The following is a 26,085-nucleotide window of genomic DNA, read 5'->3' as shown; positions in this document are numbered from 1 at the left end:
GGCGCAGACCTTTGCATGCGTGCAAGGTGCGACTGATTTTGATACGAAGTATGAGGCTCCATGGGGCCACGGAATCATGCGGGATTCATTGAATAAATGTAAACAGGGAATCATATTCGTTCTGTACATGTACATTTGTGCAGTATTTATTATCCTGAGCTATGTTGTCCAAGGCTGGATTGATCGTTATGAGTCACACTAGATAGCTCAGCTTGCATCCCATTATATTCTGCCAGAGCAAGGAATCTGGTAGGTACTATCAAATAGGCAGAAATTAGAGTACGTGACACGGAGGTGTATTCCCAATCCGCTCGGGCTAGATAGAGGGCTATTATCTCTAGGTATATTTACAAAGAGAGACAGGCATGCTGACACCTGGTTGCGAGAACCGTAACCAAGACCCCCAAGGCCACAGCGGATCAGTATATCATACTTCGGTCAGGTCAACTATTGTTATATACCCTATGTACCCCTGAATGGTCTCCGCCTTCTTGTGTAAGTCTTGAAAAAATGAAGAACTGACCCACTGCCCGCACAAGACTTTCGCCTGCTATATTCGTTCGAGATCAATGACAAGGATGTCTTTGTTCCCATTACCCCAGGTACTCATACTGGCCACACCAAGCCCCCCCAACATATCGAATCAGTCCCCAATCAAAATAGCCAGTCTTTCAAGAGGGGGTTTATCACCTGGTGGGTAATCCTATTCTGATTCGGATCATTGATACGACCCCGCTTCATTGCGCCAAACTGCTGGCTTTCACTGACTATACATCTCTTAGCCCGAACAGCAACACGCAGTCGAACAAGGATAGCCTGAAAGAGGACAAGCAACAGCTCTCGAAAGACACTTTGGACCGTTACTTTGGCTCAATCTTCCATGGAATAGGATTCAAGCAGCCAGTGCCATGAAGCAGAGACCTAGAGAGGGAACTCATACTTCAGTGTGAGACTGCACAGTGTTGAAGCGTGGAGGCGTGTGAGGGAGTGGAAGTAGAGTCACATTAGCTTTATACCCGTCTCGAATCAGCTTAAAAAAATCCCGAATAGATTTATTCTCTTTGGAATCGACATCATCCCCTAAAGTCATCACAGCGGCAAAACACCCCCTTCTAGCTCCTCTTCCAACAAAGCCTAGCAGATATAGAAAAGCAAAAAGCACAACTTCAAAGCTACGACACAGCGTAGCAAACACGAGTTCTGCTGAAAGGAGAGCACCAGATAGGTGTCCTCAAATTTCTATTCCTTTACTACACGCCAAGCTAACATAACATCTTATTCAACATACTCATAGCACAAAACCCCATTAGGCTTCCCAGGCGCAGACGGCACCCCCTTGCCCTTGGTATTCATGATCTGGCCAACCGTGGTGACAGTCGAAGAGCCGCCCACCTTGAGTGGCGAGAGCTGATAGTCAAGCGTAACATTGCCGGCAGGAGGGTTGGGCCACATCTGAATAACACCGCGTGGAGCAATGGGATTCGAGATGTCGTACTGACGAGCAGTGGGGTTGGCAGCCTGCCATTTGGCCCAGAGACGGTCAATGTTGGCGTGGAAAGGGTAGAAGATGGGGTCAGAGTTAGAGGTGAACATGTCAGACATGTCACCACCCATAGTAGCGTGGCCACCAGTGTGAATCTGTCAGAGAGTGTGAGCTACGAGTCCTGGTGTGTATTCGAAGCAAAGACTTACGCCCATGGTAGGGAAAACATCAGGAGGGATCATATCACCCTCAATGAGAGGCGCAAAAGTTGCGTAGTCAGGCTGAGCCAAAACTGTAGCAACATGGCTGGGGTTCATCCAGTAGGAGGCAAAGTCCTGGCGGATGTAGCGCAGGAGGCACCGGTCTGCAACCTGGCCCGGAGGAGGACCCTGGGCAACCCGGACGCTGACGTTGCCGAAGAAGCCATCAATGACGCAGTTGCCATCGCTGGATTGGCCTCCTGGCGGGACGACTACGGGACCAACACCGTTCCCACCAAAGGATAGAGGGCCAGACAGCACTGGTGATGCGGTGAGATTGGCGAAGTCAAGGGCCGGGTTCCAGTAGGGGATGCCGCCGATAAGACCGCACTCATTGCGGAGGGCATCCTCAAAGTCCTGAAGGAACGCACGATGCCAGGGGAGGAACTGGCCCACCCAGTGAACAAAAGGGGTATTTGCTTGGTGAACGAGGAGGAAATCGGTCCATCGTGATGTCGAGGCTGGGTATGTGGCTGAAAGGGCAGGGGGGCGGTTCATGAGGCACTTGACCGAGGCCAGGAAGTTGAGCTTTTGGACGTTGGACAAGGTTCGGAACTCCTTGCGCTTGGTGGTGACCACGCACGTACTGGGATGGCCAGGATGGGCCACAACCTCAGCGGGTGTGCTGGCAAGCAGCGCTCCAAGGAGCACAGAGCCGAGAGAGACCTTCATGATGCCGATGGAGTTGATGACGGGAAGTTGAAGACGCGGGCGTGGGTGAGGGTGGAAAAGAGACAGGACTCAACAGCATTGGAGTGAAGTTTGGCTTTAATATACAAAGCAACCTCACCTGTGATGCTGAACAGCCTCATCTCCTATTCCGAACCCTACATAGCATCCGTCCATGGGACCCACGCTACCGAGTGCGAGAGCCCTGTCGCCCTATGAGGCGAGTCGCCAAGTGCTTGTAATGGTTGCCTGCCCTATTCTTATGCGCCCAGGGTCATAGTTAGCCAAACTCAGGGAAAGAGAGAGGGGAGGAGGCCACTATTGAAATTTAGGTCCGCTGGAGATGTTTTAGTAACAGGTCGCCGTGCAATACTACCCTGACATGCAGCTCAACCAGAAGCGAGAAAAAGAAGCGAACGCGAGGAGATGAGGGGTCGGGGTTGATTCGTCAATTGGGAAGTTCACCGTAATGCAGACATCCTGAAAGGGTTCTCCAGGACAAAATTACAATATTGTTAAGGAAGAAAAAAAGAAAAAGAGTTGCCACTGGTAAAAGTGATGGAATCACCTTTAAAACATACAACACCGAGAATTCCCCAGTGGTCACCCACTTGAGTACTAATTCGGCACTCAACTGCCTATCTAGGGAAGAGCGGACGGGATCCCGAGTTTGCAGTTGGTTATGGTCATATGTGATACTTTTTGTGCAATCTGTATATCTTAAAGGAAGGAAAAGAAATTTCGGGGTCCAGAGAATATCGGTAGATCACTAATCGAGCATCTTACCACTCCCCAAAAGTCATGCCTTTTAACTTCGACCTCGCACTTTGATGTCTACAAGGTCGGCAGTTAAATTAAACTGGAGCAAAACCAAAGCCCAAACCCAATGAAGGATGTAGCTTAAACGGTCCTGTGTAGGTAGGTAGATACATGGGACTGCTGCAGTCTTCTTTGAGGACAGAGATGATATGACGAACCACTGTAACCAACACTAATAGTAATAATTGACATGCGGCTTTTTAGCTTGAAAACATAGGCGTACCAAAGGCTCTTCACATGTTATTGATGGACACCCCTCGACGGCTATCAACTATCTTTCAAAGCGTGGTATAGAATCCTCTCTCTCCTACATTGACTCATTTTGCAATATGTTTTATTCAGAAGTATACAGGCAAGAGGGCAGTGAAGTTAGACCATGCAAAGGTGAATAGTGGTGTTGATTGATTGAGTGAGTACAGGAGGAGAGATTTCAGGACAAAATCTTGGGAATTGCAGGAGTAAATGATGACTCAGCGGGTTTAGTACGTCGCTCGCCCGATGTTTTGCCGAACAAGATCCCGTTCGCGTTCCCGGACCACCACCGTCTCCGTAACGACCTACAAACGACGGCAGCAACGGAGGCCGGAAGGTGTCGCCCATTCTACTTCGCTCACACCCATTGATTACTCCGGAACACCTCCCGCGCATTCGTGATGAGGTGCATTTTTTGGCGTCAGGATCCCCTCGGGGCTGTTGTCGCAGTAAGCCAACAAGCAGGTCAGACAGTGTGCGGGGTGCTGGGCGCCCGCAGCCAATCATTAGAGAACCAATACGATTGGGACCGGGGCCCGCGGCGGGGCTCACGGTCCACAGTCCAGGACGGACCAATAAGGTGAGGACCGAGGACCGTCTGGAAGTCAACAGTCCAGGTCGAAATATACGGAGAAACTAGATGGGCATCAGATAGTTCCGCAGTATGCAATTTTTAAGTTACATTCGTTGGTACCTTGACTATTGTGATTGAGACAAGCCATTGTTGTAGGGTCGGCGGCCAACAGAGGCTGTTCACCAGGGCGGTACAAATATTAGTTGCACCAGCTAAGTTGGCAGCCGAGCTTATATAGCTGTTGTCGGAGCCAGAGAGGTACCGGGCTGAATAGATGCCTCCAACCCCAACCACATTGATCCTTTGGACTGGCTAAACAGTGGTCGTGGTGGTTGTTGTAGTCCTGCTGTTGGTGAGGAGGGTTGGCGCGGTGGACACAGTCACGAGCGGCTAATCAGTTGTGGTGACGGTTTTGTCCACAACAAACACAGAAGTGAAGGAAATGGTGTTGCTAGCTGTTGCAGAGATCATTGACATAGAGGTCTCAGCGATCTCAGCGGTGACTGTCTCGGTGATGTCGGCGACGGCACCAATGCACGAGCAGGCGGACCAGTATTCGGTGTAGTCGGAGAAAACAGGAGCAGAAGACGTAGTTGCCGTGACCGTCTCAGTAGTCTCGGTCGTCGTAGAAGTCGCAATGTTTCTTTGAGTTGATGACCCCTGTCTGATGGAACTTCGGGTGATAACGACGTTCTTGACGACGACATTCTTAGTGACGACGTTCTGGTGGTGCGGCTTTGAGTTGACGACTACGTTCTAGTGCGGAGCCTCAAGCCAAATGGACCAAATGGACCGAATGGACCAACCTGACCAAACGGCCTCCCTGGACCAAATGGCCGCCCTGAACCAAATGGCCTTCCTGGACCGAATGGTCCAAATGGTCCAAACGGGGCCTGGAGCTTCCGCGTCTTGCCTTCAGGAGTTGGATCGGCAGTGGCCGTGGTGGTGGCGGTGGTGGTGGCAACATTGGTGACTGTATACACAGTGGTTACCTCCTCCTGTGTTGCGGTTATGGTCGACGTCTCCTCCACAGTCGAAGTGGACGTTGTTAGCGAGAGGACGGTGTCAATGTAACTGAGCGTTGTGGTTTCGGTAGCGAAAGCTATTTCAGTGGGCGTTCTGATGTGCCGAAGTTAGTATCTTTCATCCACACAGGAGGCGAGGTGCAGGAAAGAGCCTACACAGTTACCACAACGGGCCTGCCAAACTCGGCCACACAAGAAGAGAACTAGACGGCCGCATCGACATCAGAAAACCCCACCACTTGGTACAAACACTCCGTGGCAAAGCACGCCAGATTGGACGGGCTGAGCGAAACCCCTGCGATAGGCATCTTGAGAGAATAGAAAACTGTAATGATACCTAAGCTGGAAGGAAAAGATCGAGCAAAACACTACCCTGGGAAGGAGTGGAAAAGAGTAATTTAAAGTAGGATGACTGCCTAATGTGCTCTTTGCCATCTTGGGTATTCCATGGCGTGACGGTGAAAGGGGCAGCCAAAGTGTGGTCTGGACATTGGCTATGGATACTGTAGATCGTGACTCTTTGCTTACTCCCAGCTGCCAAACGAAAGGTTACTCTTGGAAGACACGCCGTCCCGATAGGTTACGGATGGTATTAGTACAGACTGATTAGGTAGGCGTCGCAGTGTCTACATAAACAACTGAGAGGAAAGAAAGCCGTATTGGAGGTGATCAGTTTGCCCACCCATTGCTCGGCGCTTTGAGCCACGCCGCAAAGTTCTGAAGGTCCGGAACATCCCTCCTCCTCGCCTCAATATCAACGTGGTAACCCTCATCCTCGAAGAACTGGAACATAATGCCAACTTCTTTGATAGCCCAAAGCATTGCCTTTCCAAAGGTACCCCAAGCCTGCGGCAGCTTCTTCCCCGTCACGCTGTCAAACTTCGCCCGAGCCTCATCCAAAGTCAACTCATCGCCCGCAAGACCAACAGCCTTTTTGACCACTTGGCAGGCTCAGTAAGTGCTATGGCACCAAATTTGCCAATATCGCGAACACTAATAAGCTGCAGCTTCGTCTCCGCACTCAAGGCGCTCGCCCACATCGCCGTGAATACCGCGCAAAACATGCCAGGCTTGAAGTTCTCGAGGAAAGCCACTGGTCGAAGAATGGTCCAGGTGAATTTGCCCTGCTCCTTCTCCGCCTTGTCGCGAAGGTAAATCTCGATGTTGTGCTTCGCGAGGAAATGTGGGACACTGGTCGGGTTTTCCCAGCTTCTCCCATCACCGCCGCGCTCAACAGAGTTGAAGACAATGTGCTTGACCCCGTGCTCCACAGCGGCATCGACCAAGGGCAGCGCTTGCTCTTCCTCGGTGAGCTTGGAGCCGCCCATGGCTGGCGTGGTGACGATGAAGATGCTGTTGACTGACCCCTTGGGTAGCGAGTTAAAGACTGGCTTTGGCTTTGAGTTGTCGCTTTCAGCGAGCTCAAGAACGCCCTTGTGAGACGGCGAGCTTCTTTGCTCTGTCTGCTTGGGCATTTCGGGTCAGGGCGAGGATGCGGAGCGGTGGGTCTGTGTTGGGAGTTCAAGAAGGGCTTTGACGACGGCGCCGCCTTGCTGGCCTGTCGCACCGATGACAAGGAGGGTGTTGGATGCCATCTTGCAGCGATGGTGTGGTCGTCGAGGCTAAGATACTTTGGGTACCAAATTATCGATTTGAAGAATTTAGAGTAGAAAGTGATCGATACAGTAAAGATATTGAGGAAATGAAAGACTTGAGGTAGGTAGTACTTGCCTTTATATCGTCGCTAGTGATGTCAACCATACTCTTCGTCGGCATTCTAAAAACCTAGCAAAGGGAGTACTATTTGATACCTAGATTACCAAACAATCAGCAAATCGGGGTTGGCGTTGCCCGCCATTCTATCTTAGCAAAGTCCGATAAGCGAAAGCCTCGCTTATGTAACAGCCGCTTCCCCACAAACACCCCCACACAAGCTCCTCCAAGCATCGCTGCCTTGCCCATCATCGTCATCAGCCAACCATCGCTTGTCGCATTCCCTCCAAACCCAACCACCAAACCACTATCGCGACCACCACCATTGCGATCATCGCCATCGCAACCCCTTCTTCCGAACAACAGACTCCCCCCTAAATTCCAAGCCCTTCCCAGGTCCAAAAACCGCCAAAATGAACCGCCTCTTCGGCACCCCCGCCCCAAAAGCCCCCAAACCAACCCTCAACACCGCCATCACCTCCCTCGACACCCGCATCTCCTCCATCGACGTCAAGCTGTCCGCCCTCAACACCGAGCTAACAACCTACCAAACCAAGCTCTCCAAAATGCGCGACGGCCCCGGCAAGACCGCCCTAAAGCAAAAAGCCCTCAAAGTCCTCCAGCGCCGCAAACAATACGAAGCTCAGCGCGACCAGCTCCAGTCCCAAGTCTGGAACATGGAGCAGGCCCAGACAATGCAGGACAACCTCAAAAACACAATGGTCACCATCGACGCACTAAAGCAAACAAACAAGGCCCTGAAAAAAGAGTACGGCAAGGTCGACATCGACAAGATTGAGCGCCTGCAGGACGAGATGGCGGATCTGCTGGACGTGGGGAATGAGATACAGGAAAGCCTGGCGAGGAGTTACGACATTCCCGAAGATGTGGACGAGGCAGAGTTGGATGCCGAGCTCGAAGCCTTGGGGCAGGAGGTCGAGTTGGAAAGGGAGATGATGGGCGGGGACATGAATTCGCTGCCGAGTTTTATGCAGGACGAGGTGCCCGAGTTTATCGATGAGCCGCCTGTTGCTGGGCAGGCCGGCAAGGTCAAGGAGGCTGCTGGTTAAGGTCTCCGCCAAAAAGATGGGAGAGAGAGCGCGGGTGTGTACAAGGAATGGAGTGTGGGGATCATGGTACATTTTATAGGCAAAAAAGACAACAAAGTTTTGCTCAACACCCACCATTGCCACAGACACACCTGCTGAAGAGCCATCATGGTCTCTCTCGAATATCTCCCGGTCGGATAATGCTATGATTAAAAAACCCCTTCTAATTAGCTACCACTCCCCCGCTCCCAAATGTCGTCATGTATCGATCCAAAAAATGATCAGGCAAAAAAAAAAAAGAAAGAAACAAGTTCCTGAGAACAAACTACAAAGCTATACACATGCACCTTTCTTGAGACCCATACAGCAGCACCCATTTTCCTCCAAAAACTCCAACAAAGATCTCGCACTCCTGCATCCCCCCATCTATTCCACCGGCCCAAAAAACTGCGCCGCCTGCTCCAACTCCTTATCCCCATTGCAAAAATCCCACCCCACAATCACACTCGTCTGACTGCAGCAAATGATCCGTCTCGCATCATATTGAAGCTTGAAAACGCGCGCCGGGTTAGCCGCGTCGTGGCCCTCAACCGGAGCATGATGGGCAACGTGTGGATGGTGATGATGAGGGTGATGATTTGTCTGAACAGGAATAGGGGGAGGAGCCGGGGCAGTGGGGGTGGAGGTGGAAGAAGGAGTAGGAGGGAGTTGTACCTGATGCACACGTCCGTGTCCCCCAGAAGCCAGTTCCGCATGTGCCTGATACGCTACGGCCGCCTGCTGCTGGCTAGCCGTCAACAGTCGAGCTGCCGGTAACGCCGGTGCTGCTGCCGATGACGATGATGATGATGATGCCTGAGCAGGCTCGGTATTGTTTCTGTGTTGTTGTGAAGATGTTGAAGGGCCCGCCAGTGCGTTCGTTGCTGCCGCAATCGCTTCCGCGTTCCGCTGAGCCTCCCGTCGTAGCCTGGTCTGCTCGAATTGAGCTCTAATCAAAGCACCAGAAAAGGCTTGTCGAAGCTGACTTCGTGTGACAGCGTTCTGCAATCGGTCGATCTTGCCTTCAATGTACTGTCGCTGTGTCAAGATGATGGGATGGTTGCCGATGGCGCGTGTAAAGGCCTGGGCGCCTGCTTGGAATGCCTCGTCAATTAGCGCCCGTATTTGTTCGCTATCCGGTCTCGGAGGCGGTACTGAAGGCCCAGCCGATGTGCTTGGTGGTGCGCTCGCGGTCTGTGTTGGTAGGGAATTGTTTGCTGTGAGCGTGCTTGACGAACCGCCGGGTTGTTGCGAGGGACCCGGTCGCACCGAAGGGTGTAAAGGGATCGCCGCAGCAGCAGCGTCCAGGAAATTCGACACCGGGGGAAGTGTTGTCCGTCCCAGTTTGACCGCAACGGCAGCGGCTTCCTCTTGCTTGAGGTGCTGCTGGTCTTTCCAGATGCCCTCCTTGTCTCGGCGCCAGATGATAATACTAGTATCATAACTGCCACTGACGATCCGGCCATATTTGCCCCCTCCGCCTCCAGGTGGGAGCTTTGCACCGTAGGCACAGATGTCCTCCGGTCTTCTGGATCCTGCATTTCCCTGCCGACGACCAGCTTTTGGGCGGTTTGTGCCGTCAAGTAGCCCTGCCTCGAGCGCCTTGAAGTAAGCCTCATCCACCTTCTTTGCCGCCTCCGCATCATCTTCGGCCTGGAAGGGCAAATCTCCAAATCCAGCTTGAACCGTCCGTACCAAAGCAGAGTGCGCACGAAGGCTCGCTACCTCCAGACCTGTCGCCCTGTCAAACACCTTTACTTCATGGTCACTGCTACCGCTGACAATTCGCCGGCCATCGTACTGAACGCATGCGATTCCTTTGGTATGGCCAACAATTGTGCGGCTGCATGTCTGAGTCGGCCAATCCCAAACCTTGATATGGCGGTCACCGCTTGCAGACACAATTTCCCGGTCGTGGATCTGAACAGCATTGACGGCCGCACTATGGCCTTCCAATACGCCGATCAAAGTCCAAGCCGGAGTTTGTGGGAGGTCCTCGGGAGCCATAGCGATGTTGTAACCGTAGTTGATGATGGTGGGCACGGGGCTCACCTCTCGGTATCCAAGGTCGCCAGCGCGCAGAGGTCGGCGGTTGAAGACCTTGATCAGCTTATCCTTGGAGCAAGTGACCAGGATCCGTTTGTCAAACTTGACGTTGAGTACAGATTCCCGGTGGGCAGTTTTGAGTGTCTGGATCACCTTTCCGGTCGAGAACTTCCAAATGATCACGTCCGAGTCCGAACTGCCTGACACGATGATGTCCTCCTCGGGGTCAGAGTCAAACTGCAGGCAGAGAACCGACCCGCGATGTTGCGACAAGGTGCGGAGGCAGCGCCGTGTCTCCAAATCCCACACCTTGATCGTCCGGTCTCGACTGCCGCTGACTAAATACTGTGGGTTAAACTGCAGACTGTAAATACATTCCCCATGCCCTTCTTCTGGATAATTAGGATGGGGTAGCTGGAAGTTTGTGTATTTTCCTAGGTCCCAGTTGGACTCGAGGCGTCGGCGCATTGTGTATACGTGCTTCCAATTAAGCTTATATCTGCGGTCGTGGTCATCCAGAACCCATAGCGTGGATCTCGGTAATCTTGATAGGGGCGTGGCTAGTACTGTGTCCAAGAAGTTGCTTTTGGATCGCGTTGAAGAACTGGATTCTGGTGAGCGTGCCCTCCCTTTGCCCTTGTCCAGCGAGGCGCTCTTGTGTGCCGACCCCGAACCTGAACCAACACTCTTTCCTTCCAGATCATCCAGTCTTCGTGAGATGCTACCACTGTCAGCACTTCCTGTCGGTCCGCCAAACAGACTGCTTTCTGACGCGTCTATCTCGGCGGGCTCCTGCTTTATTGCTCCCGCGTCCAGCATGACACTATCCATGTCGGCATCGAAGTTTGAAGAGACGGTAATGGCGCGCTTCTTATGCGCATGACCCTCAGTTTCCGAGTCAACTCGCCGTGACACTCCCTGACGAACTCCATTGATGCTCTTCTCCCAGGCGGCGATCTCTTTCGGTTTTGCAGACCAGCCCTCCATATAATACAGCTGTTCCCACAGCTTGCGATCCAAAGCGAGGCCGTACCATGTTCTACATGCGCGCGCAACGCTGATGAGCGAGACAGGGTCGAGGAAGCTGAGAATTTTGAGGCACACCTCGGGGGGCAGGTAGCGGATGAAGTCGATGTTGAGTCTGGGGTTGAGGTGTTCTACTATTTCCGAGATTACAGAGGTAGGAAGGTCATTTAAGAGCGCCATCGCAAGTTCTGTCCGGTGTCAAGGTTAGAGTTGGAGTCGGCACAATATCAAAACCATAGGATCATCGGGAAGCATGGCATGGGTGCAACCGGAGCATCAGCCACCCGCCGCGGCCACTAGCCTTTGTTTGATGGAACAGCTTGGAGCGCAACGTACCGGTCTTGCGAGAGATGGAGAGGTTAGATATATGTTGAAGCATCCATGCCGGGAAATCCGATGCAGCTTGAGAGGAACTCAGGGCCGAGACCGAATCGTCGCGCGTCTTGTGGGAGAAGGATGCAGAAGCGGAAATCGCGGTCAGGGGGTCTTCTGAGTAACCTTCGTCGGCCTGGGAAGCGAAACCAGCCATGATTTGCAACACTACGGAGTAAGCGCGCTGCCAGGAGTCGGCGGGCGGAAAAGTTTGGGGTATGTCGCTCCTAGAATGCGAGAGCCTGGTGCTACAGACACGACCTCGGGTTGGCAGGTAAAGCGAAGACACAAGGACGACTCTGTTTTGTGATGCGTCCGAGAGCGAGATGCGCAAGTGGGAGTTGTTGTGGTTGTGTGCCTGGACAATGGTGGTTGCGTTCAGGCTCCAAAGACCACTGACAGGGCAGTGCGGAGCTGGAAGCTGGAATGGCGACTGAACGTGCCTTTACTCCAGAGCTGGGTCCGTTGGTGATTCGCTGCGCTGGTCAGCGAATCCTCCGCAATGATTGATTTCTAGCTGGTGAGCAGGCTGAGAGAAGCCAAGCGCTGTGCATGCTTCCACAAGTCTCCTTTGTCGTGTGTCACTCGAAGATACCTGTTTCCCTCTTCTTCAGCAGTGGCTAGGCCTTCTATGTTTGGGGCATCGACATCATCAAGTCTTGCGTCGCTGACAAACCCGGCATTGGGGATTGGTCCCACTTTTCATACTTTGTGGTCCGGGCGGTCTACTGCGGTCTCAAAGCGGTTAGCCCCGCTTACACCTCAAATTGAAGTTATGGAACAACAGCACGGAGCCATCACCAAAAGTCGGTTTTGAGTAGGTAGTGTCTACTTGCTGTAAAACCTTTCCTTACACTCGGCGGCTTCTTGATGAGATTGTGCATTTATTTTCCCGCTTTATTCTAATCACTGAGTTGGATTCCATTAGATGCCACCGTCGACGAGGCTGAACTCTAAGCTGGTATGTGGGCATTTGTAGTTACTATGGTGTATGTGGTGATGATTGTTCTAATAATGAAGCCTTATATGATTGAGTGGCTGAAGCCGTTCAAATATACAACCATACAGGTACCACATTGAGAGCCCCAGGTTCTTTTGTTTCCTAAACAACACCAAGTAAAGCCTAGTGGCTTCGATTTTAGGACAACTCAACGCTTTAAAGGAGGGACGAGCACAGACTCGTCATAGGTGATCATGGAAAAGATCTTGTTCTCTTCCAAAATTCCGCAACCACACTATCGGGTCTCAAAATGGAATTTCGGGGTGCATCAGGGCCCGAGAAGACTCAGAGGATTTCATTGTTGATTGTTCTTGCAGTGGCCTGATGGAATGACAAAGATCTTTGACGGCGGGATTTCCGAGTTTGTTGCAGGCTCTTTGGCAGCAACGTGGTGACGGGACCATTGCTGTTGAAGTTGTCGTGCTTTAGAAGGGTTGGGGTTGTCAAGAGTTGGCTTAAGCTTTTAGGGAGTGGTCCACTCGGAAGTCAAATATGGATTAGCGCCGAAGATTGGGGAAACGCCTGAAACATTTTGGACCCACCCCAAATCATGCCTGATGCCTGATGGAGGGGCATGACCCCTCCGCCTCATGCATCGCCGGTTGGAAACGGCAAAGACGACAACGAGGGAGATATTCTAGAAGAGCAACCATCTCAGAAATGGAAGCCATAAGGAAAACGCTGCCGTCTTCCGGGGGCTTTAAAATGTTGGAAATTGGTTGGGCAAGGCACTAGCCCCAGTATGGAGCACGTACCAAGATGGGAGGTGGAGCAAGTTGGACCCCTTCTGATTTGAATGTACATGAACGCAATAACTCACCTGCATTCACTTACTCGCGGCCTTATTGTTTATAGTAAGCATTGGCTCTAAGAGACATCCATATCCTGATTCTCCAAGAGCTGTTATCTTCTCTCTGGAACAGGAAAAAGATCGGGTAGACAAGTACTTGGACGATGGAGGCTCGAAACACGCTTCGGCAAAGCTCGAGGGATGTGTTATTCCCAAACACACTCGACACAGGACACTTGATTCCAAAAACAGTCATGCGGAACGGCACGACATGGAATTGTCAGGTAAACCGCACTTTGTACTGGACCTATTGGCCGATCGACCAGGCACACACAGAGGGAGACGGGGGAGAATGTCACTCTCCTGCAGAGAGCACGTTACGGTTACCGCGAGGGACATTGACGACTAACAAGGCTGAGAAGGAGATATCAACATTCATGTTTCGATTCTATAGCCAAGGGTGGCCCATCACAGCAGCAGCGACAGTCACATAGACAATCAAAAATGCATTACATTCGTTCCCAGCAGTAATAGAGGCCAAAATGACGTTTCCTAAGCGGAATCTCGTCAGCGGTCAAGTACCTAAAGTTAGGGACACTGGCCGCCAGCCGTTGATCACACCCGGCCGTTGTCCCCGCCCCGCCCGCACATTTCTTGGCCCCCATTTTCTCCCACGGGCACCACTCAGCACTCACCACCACCACAGACCACAGCGAACTGGAACCCACACGCTGAAGAGACAACGCCCCAACCCCGGGCTGGCTCATCCTTTTCGCACGCCAACCAACCATCTCCGAGAGCGGTCCTTGCCACGACCTTTCGTTTCAAACCACATCTCAACACCGCACCTGCTACCCGCTACGTGCGCGAGATCGAGTAGCACTCTCGTCAACGTTATCCTCGCACTTTTTGCGACATCGCGAGCCGGCTCAACACCTCGCACGCACCGACCGCACACCGACACACCACCACCACTCAGCCACACGCTGTCTGCTAGAAAGGGAGCCGACGAGCCAAGGCCACCCCAGCCACGGGAGAGAGCAGCACCACGCAGGAACTGGGATCGGCCACGCCCGACAAGACGACTGGAACATAAGACACGGTGTTGCAACGCTCTTGACTACGACGACGACGACGACGAAGACGACATTGATAGACTGCGACGTCGAGGCTCGCAGCATCACGGATTGGGCACTTTGCACTAGCAACCGGTAGAGAGCACCGCGGCCAGCACCTGCCATTCCGGCGACAAGCGATACAAAGTGGCGGCGAGGAAGCAAGCGCTGCGGGACAAGGCAAACAAGGCGGGAGCCCACAACCTAGCGTCGACAATACCCGGTGCGACTCGAGATCCTCGAAAAAAGTAGACTTCAGCTCTCGCTAGGTTGCAACATTCCGCGAGCCGACCGACCTGACATTCATCGCCCTACACAGCGAGCACCTAGCTGCGTCGCCGTTGTATCCCGAATTCAATCCCTTCCCCCGACCGAGCGACCGATCGAGATCTGTAGAGGCCCAACGTCGACGCCGACTCCGGTTACTGCCTCTACAGGCAAATCCACACGGCGGTCTGCGGATGGAGAGCTGGTTATGGCCCATGCTCCCCTACTCCGCATGAACACCGGCCCTGCCGCAACAATGGATGTTGTCGATAGATTAACCAGCATGACTGTACCTGGCGCGCCACCACGCGTGAGCCAGCTTTCTGGCTCGTCCACTTTTCCAGTTACCAATTCCTCGACGTCTCTCAACTCGCTGAACAACGCCACAACCTTCGCCGCATCATCCACTGGTAATGTCGTGGCCACCAATAACATCATCAACCAAAAGGCCGATGCGTCGCGCTCTCTATACCAGATATGCGTTTCTTTAAAGCAGCGGCTGGCCAAGGTTCCCGGCTTTGAGGGGTATCTAGAGCAACTCAATGAAATGGCCGCCGAATCCATGGAGGGACCAGTGGAATCGCTCTGGGAGCTGCTGCGATCAGGGTTTCCACTGCTAGCTATCTACAATGCTCTCCAACCCGAAGTGCCACTCCAGGTCGATGAACCCCCTGGAGCCAACAAGTCCAAGCTGGCAAAGATTGCGATCCTGAGATTTGTCGAGGCTTGCAAATCCAAGCTCAATGTTCCCGCAGCTGATTCTTTCATCATTACGGATTTGACAGGACAGGACACGACGGGTTTCGTCAAGGTGTGTTTATTCCTTCCACCGATCTAGTTGGGTGTTTTGCTAACAATGATTCAGGTTACCTCTGTAATCAATTATGTTCTTGATCTTCTCGAGGTCAAGGGTCTTATGCTCGAAGTTCAGCCCTATCCCGAAGACGATATGATGCAACCAGGCTCTCAAATGAGCCACCGAGACTACGTTGTGCGCGAGATGGTAGACACGGAACGGAAGTACGTCCAGGATCTCGAGAACCTACAGGATTTGAAGAAGACACTAGAAGAGAGGGGCATTATTCCAGGAGATGTTGTGCACAACATTTTCCTTAACATCAATGCCATCTTGGACTGCCAGCGCAAATTCTTAATCAGGGTAGAAACGACAAACTCAATGCCGGCTGCCAGGCAAGAATGGGGAAGCCCATTTGTAGCCTACGAGGAGGTATTCAACAACTGCTACCAGCCCTTCATTGCAAACCAGAAAAAGGCTGGCAAACTAGCAAGCCAGGTGTTTGACAAGATCCAGACGGCAGCACACGCTGTAGCCTGCGACTTGAACACGCTTGACGGGTTCTTGCTGAAGCCGATGCAAAGACTGGTCAAATATCCACTTCTTCTGAACGTAAGTGTATTTTCCCATGTTACTGGTGTGCCGTGTACTGACTTGGAGATAGGAACTGCTCAAGAAGTGTGACGATGAAACAGTCAGAGCAGACCTTTCGGCAGGTATTGAAGCAGCCAGCCGCGTGCTACAAAAGGCCAACGAAGCAGTCGATCGCGCAGAGCTCGACGAAGCACTGGAAGAATTGATGGGCAGGGTTGACGACTGGAAAAACCACCAAGTCAGCCAATTTGGGAAACTCATATTGCACGGTGTTTACACCGTTATCCCGGGCAAGAGTGATCAAGAGAAGGACGTAAGTGCAAATTACCTTTTCATCAGGGGGGTCTTTGACAACAAGATATATGATGCTGATGGGTTACCCACGCAGTATGAGATCTATCTCTTTGAGAACATCTTGCTTTGCTGCAAAGAGTTGCTCCCAGGCAAGAATAAGGATAAGAAGGACAAGACCAAGTCGACTGGACCGAAGGTTCGCAACAAAAACAATAAGCTCCAGCTTAAGGGTCGGATTTTTATGACGAATGTGACCGATGTGGTAGCACTGTCGAAGACTGGTTCATACACTGTCCAAATTTGGTGGAAGGGTGATCCCGGCGTGGAGAACTTTATCATCAAGTTCCAGAATGAGGAAATGATGAAGAAGTGGGCGACTGGACTGGAACAGCAACGGAAGGAGAAGACAGGCCAGGTGCAACAAAGCCCGGAGAGACCGGCAACAAACTTCACGTGGATGGCTTCCCAGAGTAGTGGACTGGAAAACCCATACGCCGAGAAGGACGATGATGATGATGACGATTCGTCCACTTTGATCGCACCGTCGGGGACTGCCACGCCGGCTGCGTACAACCCGCCCATGGCGTTACCTGGAACAATGCCGCGCAATGCTTCGAGCACCAGCTTGCGGACACGCTCAGCCACCAACGACAGCTCGCAATCCCTGGCAGGCATCGCTCGAGCACCGCCGTCGAGCTTCCCCCTTCTTCAGCCTCCCACCCCACTGAACATCCAGACCAACCAGGCCTCGCCACTTCGTGGTGCCGAGTCCTACTTTTCGCCAGTAGCCGAGTCTCCAGCGTCCAGCAGGACGAGTACCACGAGTGGTATCTTTTCCCAGACAGGTTATCCATTTCCGAAAACGGGCACACCGCAACCTGGATGGGCACCCGAGGATAGCAATCGCTATACAGCCCCTGCCGCACCCCGAGCCCCATCAAGAGATGGGTCTACTCCAAACAATGCGTATGGCATGGTTACCGCAAATGGACGGAACCCCCGAGGTCCATCCATGCCAGTAATGCCTCGCGAACGTGACTCGGCGCACGCGGCCCAGTTGCAGCAGCAGCGCAGCCGTAGCTATAGTACGCCTGACATCAATGGGCAAGCCGCCCGAACTGGCCAGTCCGTTCCAGCAGTCCCAGGAATCCCTGCTCATTTGAACCAGGGACATCCACCTCACCCCATCCATGTACGGCATGACTCCAATATCCCAAGGAGCAACACGGGCAGCCCCGCAAACGATCTGCCATTGCGCACAAACACCAGCTCCCCAGGTGCGCAACGTCAACGACAGTATGGCGGCATGGCGCAGTTCCCAACACAACCTGTTTATCCCCGTCAAGGTACACCCGGCAGTGGTGCCAACATCCCACCACCGGCTGGCCCTCCGCCTCCTGGACTGGCACCGTTGGCTCCCGTGGACCCTTCAAGGCCCGTTGCCCCTGGTCTGGTAACGGCGCCGATCACCTCCAGCCAATCCATGGTTCCTCCCACGCCAGACACTGCCTTTTCCAGTCAACTCCGGGTAAGGGTCAACTACGATACCGGCAATTACTTCACTCTTATCGTTCACTTTGACAAGCTCAACTACGTGAACCTGATTGACCGCATCGATCACCGGCTCAGCAAGTTCACCAACAGCAGCATCTCTAAGGGAGAGCTGAGGTTGCGATATCGGGATGAAGATGGCGACTTTGTGACCATTGAAAGCGATGAGGACATCCAAATCGCCATTTCCGAGTGGCAAGAGGGCATGCGCGGTTCTCAAGGCATGGATGAGATTGAACTTTTCTGTGTCGGTGAGATGTAAACCACCAGTCAAACTATTCTCTTCTCCTTTGCCTGACACGCAGAAGGATGGAGCGATTCGCTCTTAACCACTATCTCACGCAGCTTACCACACCATACATCTCGCCCTGGGACGACACCCATACACAGTGCCTTCCTAGAGCTCTTTCCTTTGTCCCGTTCTCAAAGCACACACATCGCGTTATCTCATACCCTCCTTTCTATCATCAGCCTTTTTTTGTTTTCTTCGGTTTATTCCAATCTTTGCGCGGGATTTTCATCATCAAACTCATAGAGGAGCGATCGGTTGAATGTTTTTTTATGTCTGGTTGCTTTTTTGAATGGGGTTGGAGACGGAGAAGAGGAGAGGGGCGTGGTTACAGCAAGAAGGGGAGGAGGATGAACACTTCAGCGTCGACAGCATACCACATCACCAGCAACGCCAACACACCACATCACAACACCACGACACTGCTGCTTGACGGCCGACAGGATCATCATTCCACCACAGCACCACAGCCAAAACCATGGCACAGCTTACCTTGACAACACCAACGAAGATGGACACCATAACACCATATTATAGACACAAACCACATTCCATACTGTGTCATTCTTTTTCCAGAGGAGACCTTTGCTGAGGTGGAGCGTGTTCGAGGCTTTTTAGGAGGGGGGCTTGGTTTAGCTGAGGGGGTTTCTCCTTGTTTTTATTTTCTTGGAGATCCAAAACAGACGTTCATTTTTTTTTCTTTTCGTTTTCTTTATCTTTATTTGTGGGGTTAGGGAGGTATGGTTGGCGCGGTGGCTATGGTTATTTGTTGTGGTAGTTGAGAAGTTATAAATGATGGTGAGGTAATATTAAGGGGGGAGGAACAGTGGAGGGTGCCGGGAGGGGTGCTGATGATGATGTTGTTGTTGTCATTGTTGAATGTCGCTAGACTCTTTTCTTTTGGTCTTTTTTTTTATATCTTGCGTTCGTACTTTGTTCGTACCATGAATACCCAGTTATTTTTTGTTGTTTTTGCAGCGTTGGTTTTGCTGTGGTGTGTTGTTGGGGGCTGAAGACGCTTCTTACGTGATCATGGATGATGTGAGGATGATGATGTATGAGTGGATGGGTGACACTCCTTTGCGGAAACGTGTTTGGTGGGGGGCGGGGGGGTATTGACACTCATTTTTACCTTGATTCTGGGGGGAAAATATTTCTGTGGTGGTTTCTAGTGTTGTTCTTTTGGAGATGGGTACCTATTAGAATTTTGGAAGACGTTGGTTTGATCGAGGGGGTACCTACCTAGATATACAATGTTGTCAGTCTTGATATATACAGATGATAAAGGTTTTGATTTGGGTTGTGTTATCTAGGTGTTACATATGCTTGTGATTTAACAGCGTGAAGTCTGCACCTGGTTTTACTTGGAATGGCAACTTAGTATTCCCTGTGAGTTGGGGGTTATGAGTCTTTGATGGGGAATGTTTTAGGATGAGAGTAAGGTAAATCATGGTTTTTGTGGAAGCGAAATTGGTTCGGTAGGATACGTGTGTTTTTCATTTCTTACAACACTGACTTTGGTCGGTAAGTATTTGCCTCCTTTTTCCCAGGGTTCGACATTCGTTTTACTCTGATGGCTCTCTTATTCAGGTTGTTCAACTTGTCATTTTGAAGACGACGCAGATAGTCATGGCATAGCTCTTTGGCTTTGGGATTTGAGATTTCTCCGGCAGCCCTCAGAATGTTATTCGCACTTTTCTGGTGGAGAGTGAGCTTTGGATAGATGCTACTAGAGCTGTCGGATGGTCAAGTGCTGGACCAAGGCTAACTGGCCGTCTCAACAAGTCTGTCCGTGGTGGTGTTGGGTATTTACGTATATTTTTCATATTGTACATTTTATATACAAACCCATCATCTTCATGACGGCGGGTATTTGTCAAAGCCTGTTACAGCCAAAAAAGCACTAACGCCCCTCCCCGATGCAATTTGCTCGGCCCGTTTTGTTTATACCAACGTTCCCCTGCTCCGCTGCCCAGCTCCGTAAGTCGTGGCTTCCGTCATGCGCTTCCTCCACGTCAAGATGGCCGTCCATTTTCCGGCGCAACACAGGCTTTCCCTTTCACCAGAAACCCCTCGTACGGCTGTCAACACCCAGAGCTTCACCGTTGTCCCACGGCGTGTTGTTCAAGAAGGTGGCAATCAATCCCGTCTAGTTCATCCTCATCTCCTTCTCCCTGTTCCTTCCTTTTTCATAACAACCCGTTTATTTGTTCTTGGACGCTTGCTTGATAAGCTTCGAGGACAGTCTCTGGAGATGGTAGTTGATGGTGTTGCTTGGCTTTGGAGGGGGCTTGGGAGCGTCCATGCAGGCGCGGAGGGCGTCTTCGACTGTGTTGCATGCTCTGCCAGTGTGGCCAGCGGAAGCCCAGCACGCTGTTTCTGAGTTAGCTCCTGTGGACCTTGTCGGAAAACAGAGCAGACCTACCGAGGACAGAGGACATGATGGTGAGGCAGGGGTTTTGCTCGCGCTTGTTTGGGTTGCGGACCCGAAGCCTCGGGAGGGGGGGAAGACGGATTGGGTTCTTGGACATGGTTATGATTGCTGTCGCTCAAGATTAGAAGGGCGGGATGAAATGGCGTGTTATGGCAACAGCAATTGCATCGCAAATGAGGTGGGCTGTCGTCGGCTTCAAGGTTCCTCGAAATGTTGCGCCGATTAGGACCCACCATTATTGAACGATACAGAGAGATTAGGAGCTCACGTGCTGATAAGACCGAAATGTGCAAGGATGGAAGACGGTGTGGAGCGTGGGGTGTTGAGCACTTGGAGCGCTAGGACCATCCGGGAAGTCTTCCAAGAGAGCGGTGCTCGATGATTCGCTGGAAATTCAAGATGTAAACAAATGCCCGTTTCCTTCAAAGTCTAAACCCATGTCCACTTTGAAATTCATTGGGCACCGGGGGATCAACCGACACGCGCTGGCGAGCTTCGCGGTTTCTTTTCTGCAGCTTTCACGACAACGCGTCATTGGTGCTCGAGCGACACTTATTTACGACATGAAGCAGCAGTAGCAGGCATTGAATCATTACTTTTCGTCCTGTTTTAACTTTGCATTTGCACGCCGAAAGAATAATCTTCAGTTTTTCACGAGATCCACCACAGCGACTTTGGGTTCAAGATGCTCGGTTTCGCAGGTGGCTTGGAACGGGCCGCCGCCGCGGCGCAAACTGATGATGTCTTGCATTTTACAGAGCAGTATGTCTTTCGACTTTTCCCCTTTGGAGTTTTGGAGGACATTCCAGCTGACAGTGTGTTTACGTTCCAGACCCCGAGTCACAGCCAATGCCTTCCTCCCACCAAGGATTCCAGCCCCAAAACCATGGCAGCGCGTTGCGGTCGACCCCGCGGCAGGCCATAGACAGCGAAAGATTTGGAAACGCGTCCCCGGTTCGAGTGGGTCAAATCCTGCGCGCGATGCCTATCTACGCGACATGGCCGAGCTTGAGGATGCGCGGGGCCAGAACCCGCGAAAGCGCGTGAGGGGGAGTGCTCATGTTCCGGTCTACGGTGATGCGAAATGGACCAACCGGCCAAGGAACGCACGCCTTATTGGAAGTGTGGACTTGGGCGAGGCGAGAGGTACGCTCATCTTGCATCGTGTTGTGCTTGAGGGGAGGGACTAACATTGTCGACAGCGTTCGTGAACAAAGTTAACGAGGAAGCCAAGAATTTGGAGACGAGCTTCACCACCAAGGACGCGACATTCCCGGATAACCGACTGAGCTGGGTACCAAGAAAGCGACATAACTCCCGTTGGCCAATTCCACCAAACATGGACCGGACTACCGACTTCGAGATACCATCTGCTCCTCAGGCCGCCGAGCCAACGATCCAGATCGACGACAAGGCTTCACTGAACAGATCAACGCGCAGACTCAGTAGACGCTTTACTCTCCTTCCAGACGGAGACGAATCACCAAGGAAATTGCTGATGCCTAGGCTCTCCCCCACCAAGAAATCGGTGTCTGCCCTGTCGCCTGTCAAGAAGGTGCCCGCAATTACGATGTTGTCGCCCATCAAGGTGTCCGACTCACCGCTCAGGGCCTTCAGAATCCACGCAACTCCAACAAAGGTGGTGTTGGAATCGCCCAAGATGAGCCCGCCAGAGAAATCTCCCTCGAAACCCTCACCTGCTACCTCGACCCCTGGAGCAATGCTGCCACCAGCAACAACGACCCCAAGAGCCATTGCTTCACAGCTGCAACATACCGACAGTCCTGTTCCCCTCATCTTTGACCAACCGATATCAGATAGCGTTGCGGAACCTCAACACGAAGCTCGTCGACGCATTTCTCTTGCAGCTGCTCGTAGAACTGAACGCAAATCTCTTGGCATCTCTCGTCTGGACGCTGTGCGCAATAGTCCAAATCGACGACATAGCTTCAACAACCTTGACGCCTTGATTGCCGAAGGAATGGATAGTGGTAAGGGCCGCCGCAGTACGCTAGGCGGAGGGTTTCTGTCTTCGAAGGAGGATGTTATCGAGATTGATGCCAAGACCAACTCGGACATTTTTGGTCAACCATCCAAGGCTGTTGCCTCGACCCCCAGGCGATTCGCCTTTGGTGTCGATAAACTTGATGAAACTCCTCAACCATCTGCACCTCTGGATGGTTTCTTCAGTCCTCTTATGACTGACATCTCAGGCATGACAGAAAGCGCACCAGCCAAGGATGCCAGCCCGCAGCAACAGCCAGAACAGGCAGCAGCTAGCCCTGCTCCATGTGCGACAGATGCAGGGGACGAGCCATCAGTTCTCGAGGATTCTACCCCGCTCCCGGCCTCTATCGAAGAGTCACCGGTCGAGGAACACCAGCCAGCCGAGGTTGAAAAGTCGCCAGCCCCTGAGGAGCAACCCACGGAGGTGGAAGAGGTGTCCGCGCTTGTCAAGGAAGAGCAGGTCGCAGAGATCGAGGAGTCACCGGTTTATGAACACCAGGCTGCCGAAGGCGACATTTCTTTCACCCCTTACGAACCCGAAGGTCTGTCAACCATTTACGAGGAGTCCACTATCATTGAGTCTCCGAGGAAATCTCCCAGAAAATCCCCCGTCAAGGTCGTTTCTGCTGTCGAGGTCCAAGACACATCCATGGTCATCGAAGAACATGAGGCCATCTCTTTCATCGAGCCACGCGTTGTTCTCAAGGCTACTGAGGAATCTTCCATTGAGAAGAACGACATGCCTGCCGCTCCCTCAACCCCTCGCAGCACCAGGGTGGCCCCTGGTAGTCCCTCAACGCCTCTCCAGAACCACGATCTTGATGCTGTTCTCCAGTTGAGCATCAAGCGAAGTATCAAGCGCAGCGCCAGAAAAGACGAGGTTCCCCGTTTCAACCAGTTGGATGGTTCACCTTCCACACCAGGCGCCCATGAGGATAGCTTTGCCTCGATGGATGATACATGCGAGCTCTCCGACCTCAGCATTTGCAGTGTCGACATCTCTACTGAACATCTCGTCACCACCACGACTACCTCGCCCCCAATTGCCTCGCCACAACAGCAGCCTACCAATTCGCCTGTTGCCAGTCCCTCTCAACCAGAGACCAAGGCCAATGCGAAGGATGAAGAGGTATCTTTGCCAGAGACCGCCCCTCTTCCTGTGGCCCTCTCATTTGAGAGCGATGCAGACACGGTTGTCGACCTTGTCGCTGAAGATACCGTAGACGAGAAGGAACCCGTTGAGGTTGAGAAGACAAGCTCTCCCACTCCTGAATGCGATGCTCCCTTGTCTCCCCAGGTAGCCGAAGACGAGGCTATTGTATCCCAGGCCAAAGTCTTGGCGCCTGGCACACCCCCTCAAGCCACGCCCATCGCACAAAGCGAGGAGACAGGGAAGGTCTCAACACCTGAACAAAGGACTGAAGACAATGTCGACGCATCTAGGGCCTCAGGTTTTACGCCAATTTATGGCCGTCAATCCTCGCCAACTGAGCTTGTGCAACCTTCTGTGACAACACTTGCTGATGAACTCGAGGCTGAGTCGGACGACCTGGATGAAGATGAAGTAGTCGAACAAGAGGTAGTTGATGAAGCATGCGATGAGCTTACCATGGCAGTGGATGACGATTTCACCTCGGTGCCGCCCCCTCGACCAGAGAACGATACGATTCAATTGCAGGCGAGGCACGACGACTCGGAGGCGGAATTGCTGCGGAAGTTTGTGACGCGGGTGACTGCTGATAAGAACGCAAAGGCCGCCGCCGCTGCCGCTGCAGCAGCCTCGATAGCGCAAAACTCCCGTCTCAAGCGTCGGTCTGGGTCAATGAGCACCATCACCTCCTCTACCGGTTCGCCCATGCTCAATGCAGAGGCCGATACGCCCGCGTATAGGAAGCCCTTGGGTGAGAAGAGCCCCAACAGCCCCAGCCCTGTTAAGAAGAGAAAGCTCGAAGATTTGAAGGACAGCCAAGCTAAGGATATGGTCGCCCCGCAAGATGCCCCGGATAGTCCCAGTCAGGCGCCTCCTCCCAAGCGCCGGCGCAAGCGCGTCCTCGGTTCCTCGGAAAACACCCTCGACAGAAGCACTCCTGTTGCTCCCCCACCACCGGATGATGAAGCTCCCCGGAGGTCTACCCGTGCCCGAAGCACTCGAACTCTCCGGCCCACAGCACCTTCGGCAAACTCGATTGCTTTGTCGTTGATTCCGGTGCGGCTGCCTGGAATGGGAGCCATGGATGACAGCACCATGGATGCCACCCTTAACATGGCCAGGCAGCGCAACGAGGAGAAGGACTTGGCTACCATGACGAGGGTCAACACCCGCAAGAACAAGGGCCAAGCTGTCCACCCTGCTGTGATTCTGGCGAGGCATGCTGAGGACTCTTCGTGGAAAGTCAACGAGGCCAAGGCCGAGCCCAAGGAGCCGCGCACCAACCCAGATCAGACGGTCAAGAACGTCAGGTGGGCTGAGGAACTGGCTAGTTACCAGGGCGAGTCCCCAGTCCTACCGGCTGCCGATGCGAACGATGTCAACGATGTTCCTGTCGTCAACACCACCACAACGACCAACTTCATGATGTCACGGGCCATGGAGGATGATGATGATATGGATGAGCTCGCTATTCCTACCATCACAGAGGTGCCGCTTCCTCCTACTGTATCAAAGGCTGCGTCAGTGGCAGAGAACAAGCCTGAGCCTCCGAAAACCAGGACAAGGAAGGTTGTTGCCGCTACGGCATCCACATCAACTGCTGCTGTTCCCAAGGCCGCTGTTCCCAAGGCCGCTGTTCCCAAGGCCGCTGTTCCCAAGGCCGCTGTTCCCAAGGCTGCTGCTCCCAAGGCTGCTGTTCCTAAGTCTGTTGCCACTAAGGTTGATGCCCCTAAGACTGCTGCTGCTAAGGCTGCCGCGCCTGTCGCTGCCGCCTCCACAAGACGCAGCACTAGATCTACCAGACTGCAGACGCCGACTCCTATGAAGAAGGTTGTCTCTGCTGAGAGCACCACGGCTCCCAAGCGGGCTATCCCTTCAAGGGCGAAGACTGCTTTGCCCAAGCCTGCTGCTTCGAGAGCTGCTACCAAGGCCACTGCGGCCGCGCCTGCCGAATCTGCCACTGCTTCGGCTTCGGGCATCAAGAAGGCCGCTGGGAGGCCGACGAGACGGACTGACGTTGCCAAGTTGGGGATGACCACTGTTAACGGGACGCCTGCCCCCAAGAGGAGGGGGAGACCTGCGGCTTCTTCATCTTGAGTTGGTTTTACTAGCATTTGGATTCAGTTTGGCATGGGTTGGGATTGATGATGGATGACACTGCATAGATGGGATGGATGAATGGTTGGGATTGTTGATGGATATAGGCATTGTTGTCTTGTTGTGGTTATTTGTTTATCCTTTTTTTCTTCCTCGGGAAAGCGAATACCCCGTTGTTTGGCTTGGTTTGGTGTGGCCTGTCTAGGAGATACCTTTGTTGGGTTAGGGAGGGTGGTATTATATTTGGGATTGTGTAGGTATATTGTGCATTGAGATGGATGGTATGTGGGATGGTGGATAGCTATGTTATGGATTACAATTGAGGTGTATTTGTGATTGTGTTTTTCTCGATTTGGTCTTCCAAGGTTTCCTGA

General features: G+C 52.6%; 8 protein-coding genes across 8 annotated transcripts; 3 read left to right on the top strand and 5 right to left on the bottom strand.

Moving 5' to 3' along the window:
* Nucleotides 1-1,188: 1,188 nt before the first annotated feature.
* On the bottom strand, nucleotides 1,189-2,989 carry QC764_510090 (uncharacterized protein). Its single transcript, XM_062948263.1, has 2 exons — nucleotides 1,693-2,989; nucleotides 1,189-1,638 (listed from the first exon to the last, which is right to left on the bottom strand). The coding sequence occupies exons 1-2, from the start codon at nucleotides 2,413-2,415 to the stop codon at nucleotides 1,276-1,278; spliced, it is 1,086 nt and encodes a 361-aa protein (XP_062799685.1). The 5' UTR covers nucleotides 2,416-2,989; the 3' UTR covers nucleotides 1,189-1,275.
* Nucleotides 2,990-4,447: 1,458 nt separating this feature from the next.
* On the bottom strand, nucleotides 4,448-5,390 carry QC764_510082 (uncharacterized protein; the record flags this gene model as incomplete). Its single annotated transcript, XM_062948262.1, has 3 exons — nucleotides 4,448-4,813; nucleotides 4,864-5,159; nucleotides 5,333-5,390. 3 exons carry the CDS (start codon nucleotides 5,388-5,390, stop codon nucleotides 4,448-4,450), a joined length of 720 nt encoding a protein of 239 aa, XP_062799684.1.
* Nucleotides 5,391-5,751: 361 nt separating this feature from the next.
* QC764_0086100 (uncharacterized protein) lies at nucleotides 5,752-6,557 on the bottom strand (the record flags this gene model as incomplete). The annotated part of the gene is made up of 2 exons (XM_062940860.1): nucleotides 5,752-6,032; nucleotides 6,053-6,557. The coding sequence occupies 2 exons, from the start codon at nucleotides 6,555-6,557 to the stop codon at nucleotides 5,752-5,754; spliced, it is 786 nt and encodes a 261-aa protein (XP_062799683.1).
* A 651-nt stretch (nucleotides 6,558-7,208) lies between these two features.
* Nucleotides 7,209-7,865, top strand: VPS60 (Vacuolar protein-sorting-associated protein 60; the record flags this gene model as incomplete). Its single annotated transcript, XM_062948261.1, has 1 exon — nucleotides 7,209-7,865. The coding sequence occupies one exon, from the start codon at nucleotides 7,209-7,211 to the stop codon at nucleotides 7,863-7,865; it is 657 nt and encodes a 218-aa protein (XP_062799682.1).
* A 76-nt stretch (nucleotides 7,866-7,941) lies between these two features.
* Nucleotides 7,942-11,957, bottom strand: QC764_510070 (uncharacterized protein). Its single transcript, XM_062948260.1, has 2 exons — nucleotides 11,292-11,957; nucleotides 7,942-11,143 (listed from the first exon to the last, which is right to left on the bottom strand). The coding sequence occupies exons 1-2, from the start codon at nucleotides 11,482-11,484 to the stop codon at nucleotides 8,271-8,273; spliced, it is 3,066 nt and encodes a 1,021-aa protein (XP_062799681.1). The 5' UTR covers nucleotides 11,485-11,957; the 3' UTR covers nucleotides 7,942-8,270.
* Nucleotides 11,958-12,128: 171 nt separating this feature from the next.
* Nucleotides 12,129-19,324, top strand: CDC24 (Guanine nucleotide exchange factor for Cdc42p). The gene is made up of 5 exons (XM_062948259.1): nucleotides 12,129-12,288; nucleotides 12,348-15,310; nucleotides 15,365-15,907; nucleotides 15,960-16,202; nucleotides 16,278-19,324. The coding sequence occupies exons 2-5, from the start codon at nucleotides 14,708-14,710 to the stop codon at nucleotides 17,994-17,996; spliced, it is 3,108 nt and encodes a 1,035-aa protein (XP_062799680.1). The 5' UTR covers nucleotides 12,129-12,288; nucleotides 12,348-14,707; the 3' UTR covers nucleotides 17,997-19,324.
* Nucleotides 19,325-19,819: 495 nt separating this feature from the next.
* Nucleotides 19,820-20,983, bottom strand: QC764_510050 (uncharacterized protein). Its single transcript, XM_062948258.1, has 2 exons — nucleotides 20,449-20,983; nucleotides 19,820-20,396 (listed from the first exon to the last, which is right to left on the bottom strand). The coding sequence occupies exons 1-2, from the start codon at nucleotides 20,691-20,693 to the stop codon at nucleotides 20,213-20,215; spliced, it is 429 nt and encodes a 142-aa protein (XP_062799679.1). The 5' UTR covers nucleotides 20,694-20,983; the 3' UTR covers nucleotides 19,820-20,212.
* Nucleotides 20,899-26,039, top strand: QC764_510040 (uncharacterized protein). The gene is made up of 5 exons (XM_062948257.1): nucleotides 20,899-21,219; nucleotides 21,290-21,603; nucleotides 21,660-24,365; nucleotides 24,459-25,228; nucleotides 25,289-26,039. The coding sequence occupies exons 1-5, from the start codon at nucleotides 21,143-21,145 to the stop codon at nucleotides 25,709-25,711; spliced, it is 4,290 nt and encodes a 1,429-aa protein (XP_062799678.1). The 5' UTR covers nucleotides 20,899-21,142; the 3' UTR covers nucleotides 25,712-26,039.
* The last annotated feature ends 46 nt before the right edge of the window (nucleotides 26,040-26,085 follow it).

The sequence above is a fragment of the Podospora pseudoanserina genome, chromosome 5 (genome assembly GCF_035222485.1).
Source record: "Podospora pseudoanserina strain CBS 124.78 chromosome 5, whole genome shotgun sequence".
Classification (NCBI taxonomy): Eukaryota; Fungi; Ascomycota; class Sordariomycetes; order Sordariales; family Podosporaceae; genus Podospora; species Podospora pseudoanserina.
Note: the sequence above shows the minus strand (reverse complement) of the source record. Positions and strands in the feature narration are given on the sequence as shown.

Bases quoted from the DNA above. Each gene is read 5' to 3' on its own strand.
- QC764_510090 (XM_062948263.1), bottom strand. From the start codon at position 2,415: ATGAAGGTCTCTCTCGGCTCTGTGCTCCTTGGAGCGCTGCTTGCCAGC. The intron at 1,639-1,692 runs GTAAGTCTTTGC...ACTCTCTGACAG, and splicing joins ATGTTTTCCCTACCATGGGC to ATTCACACTGGTGGCCACGC.
- QC764_510070 (XM_062948260.1), bottom strand. From the start codon at position 11,484: ATGGCTGGTTTCGCTTCCCAGGCCGACGAAGGTTACTCAGAAGACCCC. The intron at 11,144-11,291 runs GTACGTTGCGCT...GACACCGGACAG, and splicing joins CTCCATCTCTCGCAAGACCG to AACTTGCGATGGCGCTCTTA.
- CDC24 (XM_062948259.1), top strand. From the start codon at position 14,708: ATGGCCCATGCTCCCCTACTCCGCATGAACACCGGCCCTGCCGCAACA. The intron at 15,311-15,364 runs GTGTGTTTATTC...ACAATGATTCAG, and splicing joins ACACGACGGGTTTCGTCAAG to GTTACCTCTGTAATCAATTA. The intron at 16,203-16,277 runs GTAAGTGCAAAT...TTACCCACGCAG, and splicing joins AGAGTGATCAAGAGAAGGAC to TATGAGATCTATCTCTTTGA.
- QC764_510050 (XM_062948258.1), bottom strand. From the start codon at position 20,693: ATGGTGGGTCCTAATCGGCGCAACATTTCGAGGAACCTTGAAGCCGAC. The intron at 20,397-20,448 runs GTAGGTCTGCTC...ACTCAGAAACAG, and splicing joins CATCATGTCCTCTGTCCTCG to CGTGCTGGGCTTCCGCTGGC.
- QC764_510040 (XM_062948257.1), top strand. From the start codon at position 21,143: ATGCTCGGTTTCGCAGGTGGCTTGGAACGGGCCGCCGCCGCGGCGCAA. The intron at 21,604-21,659 runs GTACGCTCATCT...CATTGTCGACAG, and splicing joins GGACTTGGGCGAGGCGAGAG to CGTTCGTGAACAAAGTTAAC. The intron at 25,229-25,288 runs GCCGCTGTTCCC...GCTGTTCCCAAG, and splicing joins CAACTGCTGCTGTTCCCAAG to GCTGCTGCTCCCAAGGCTGC.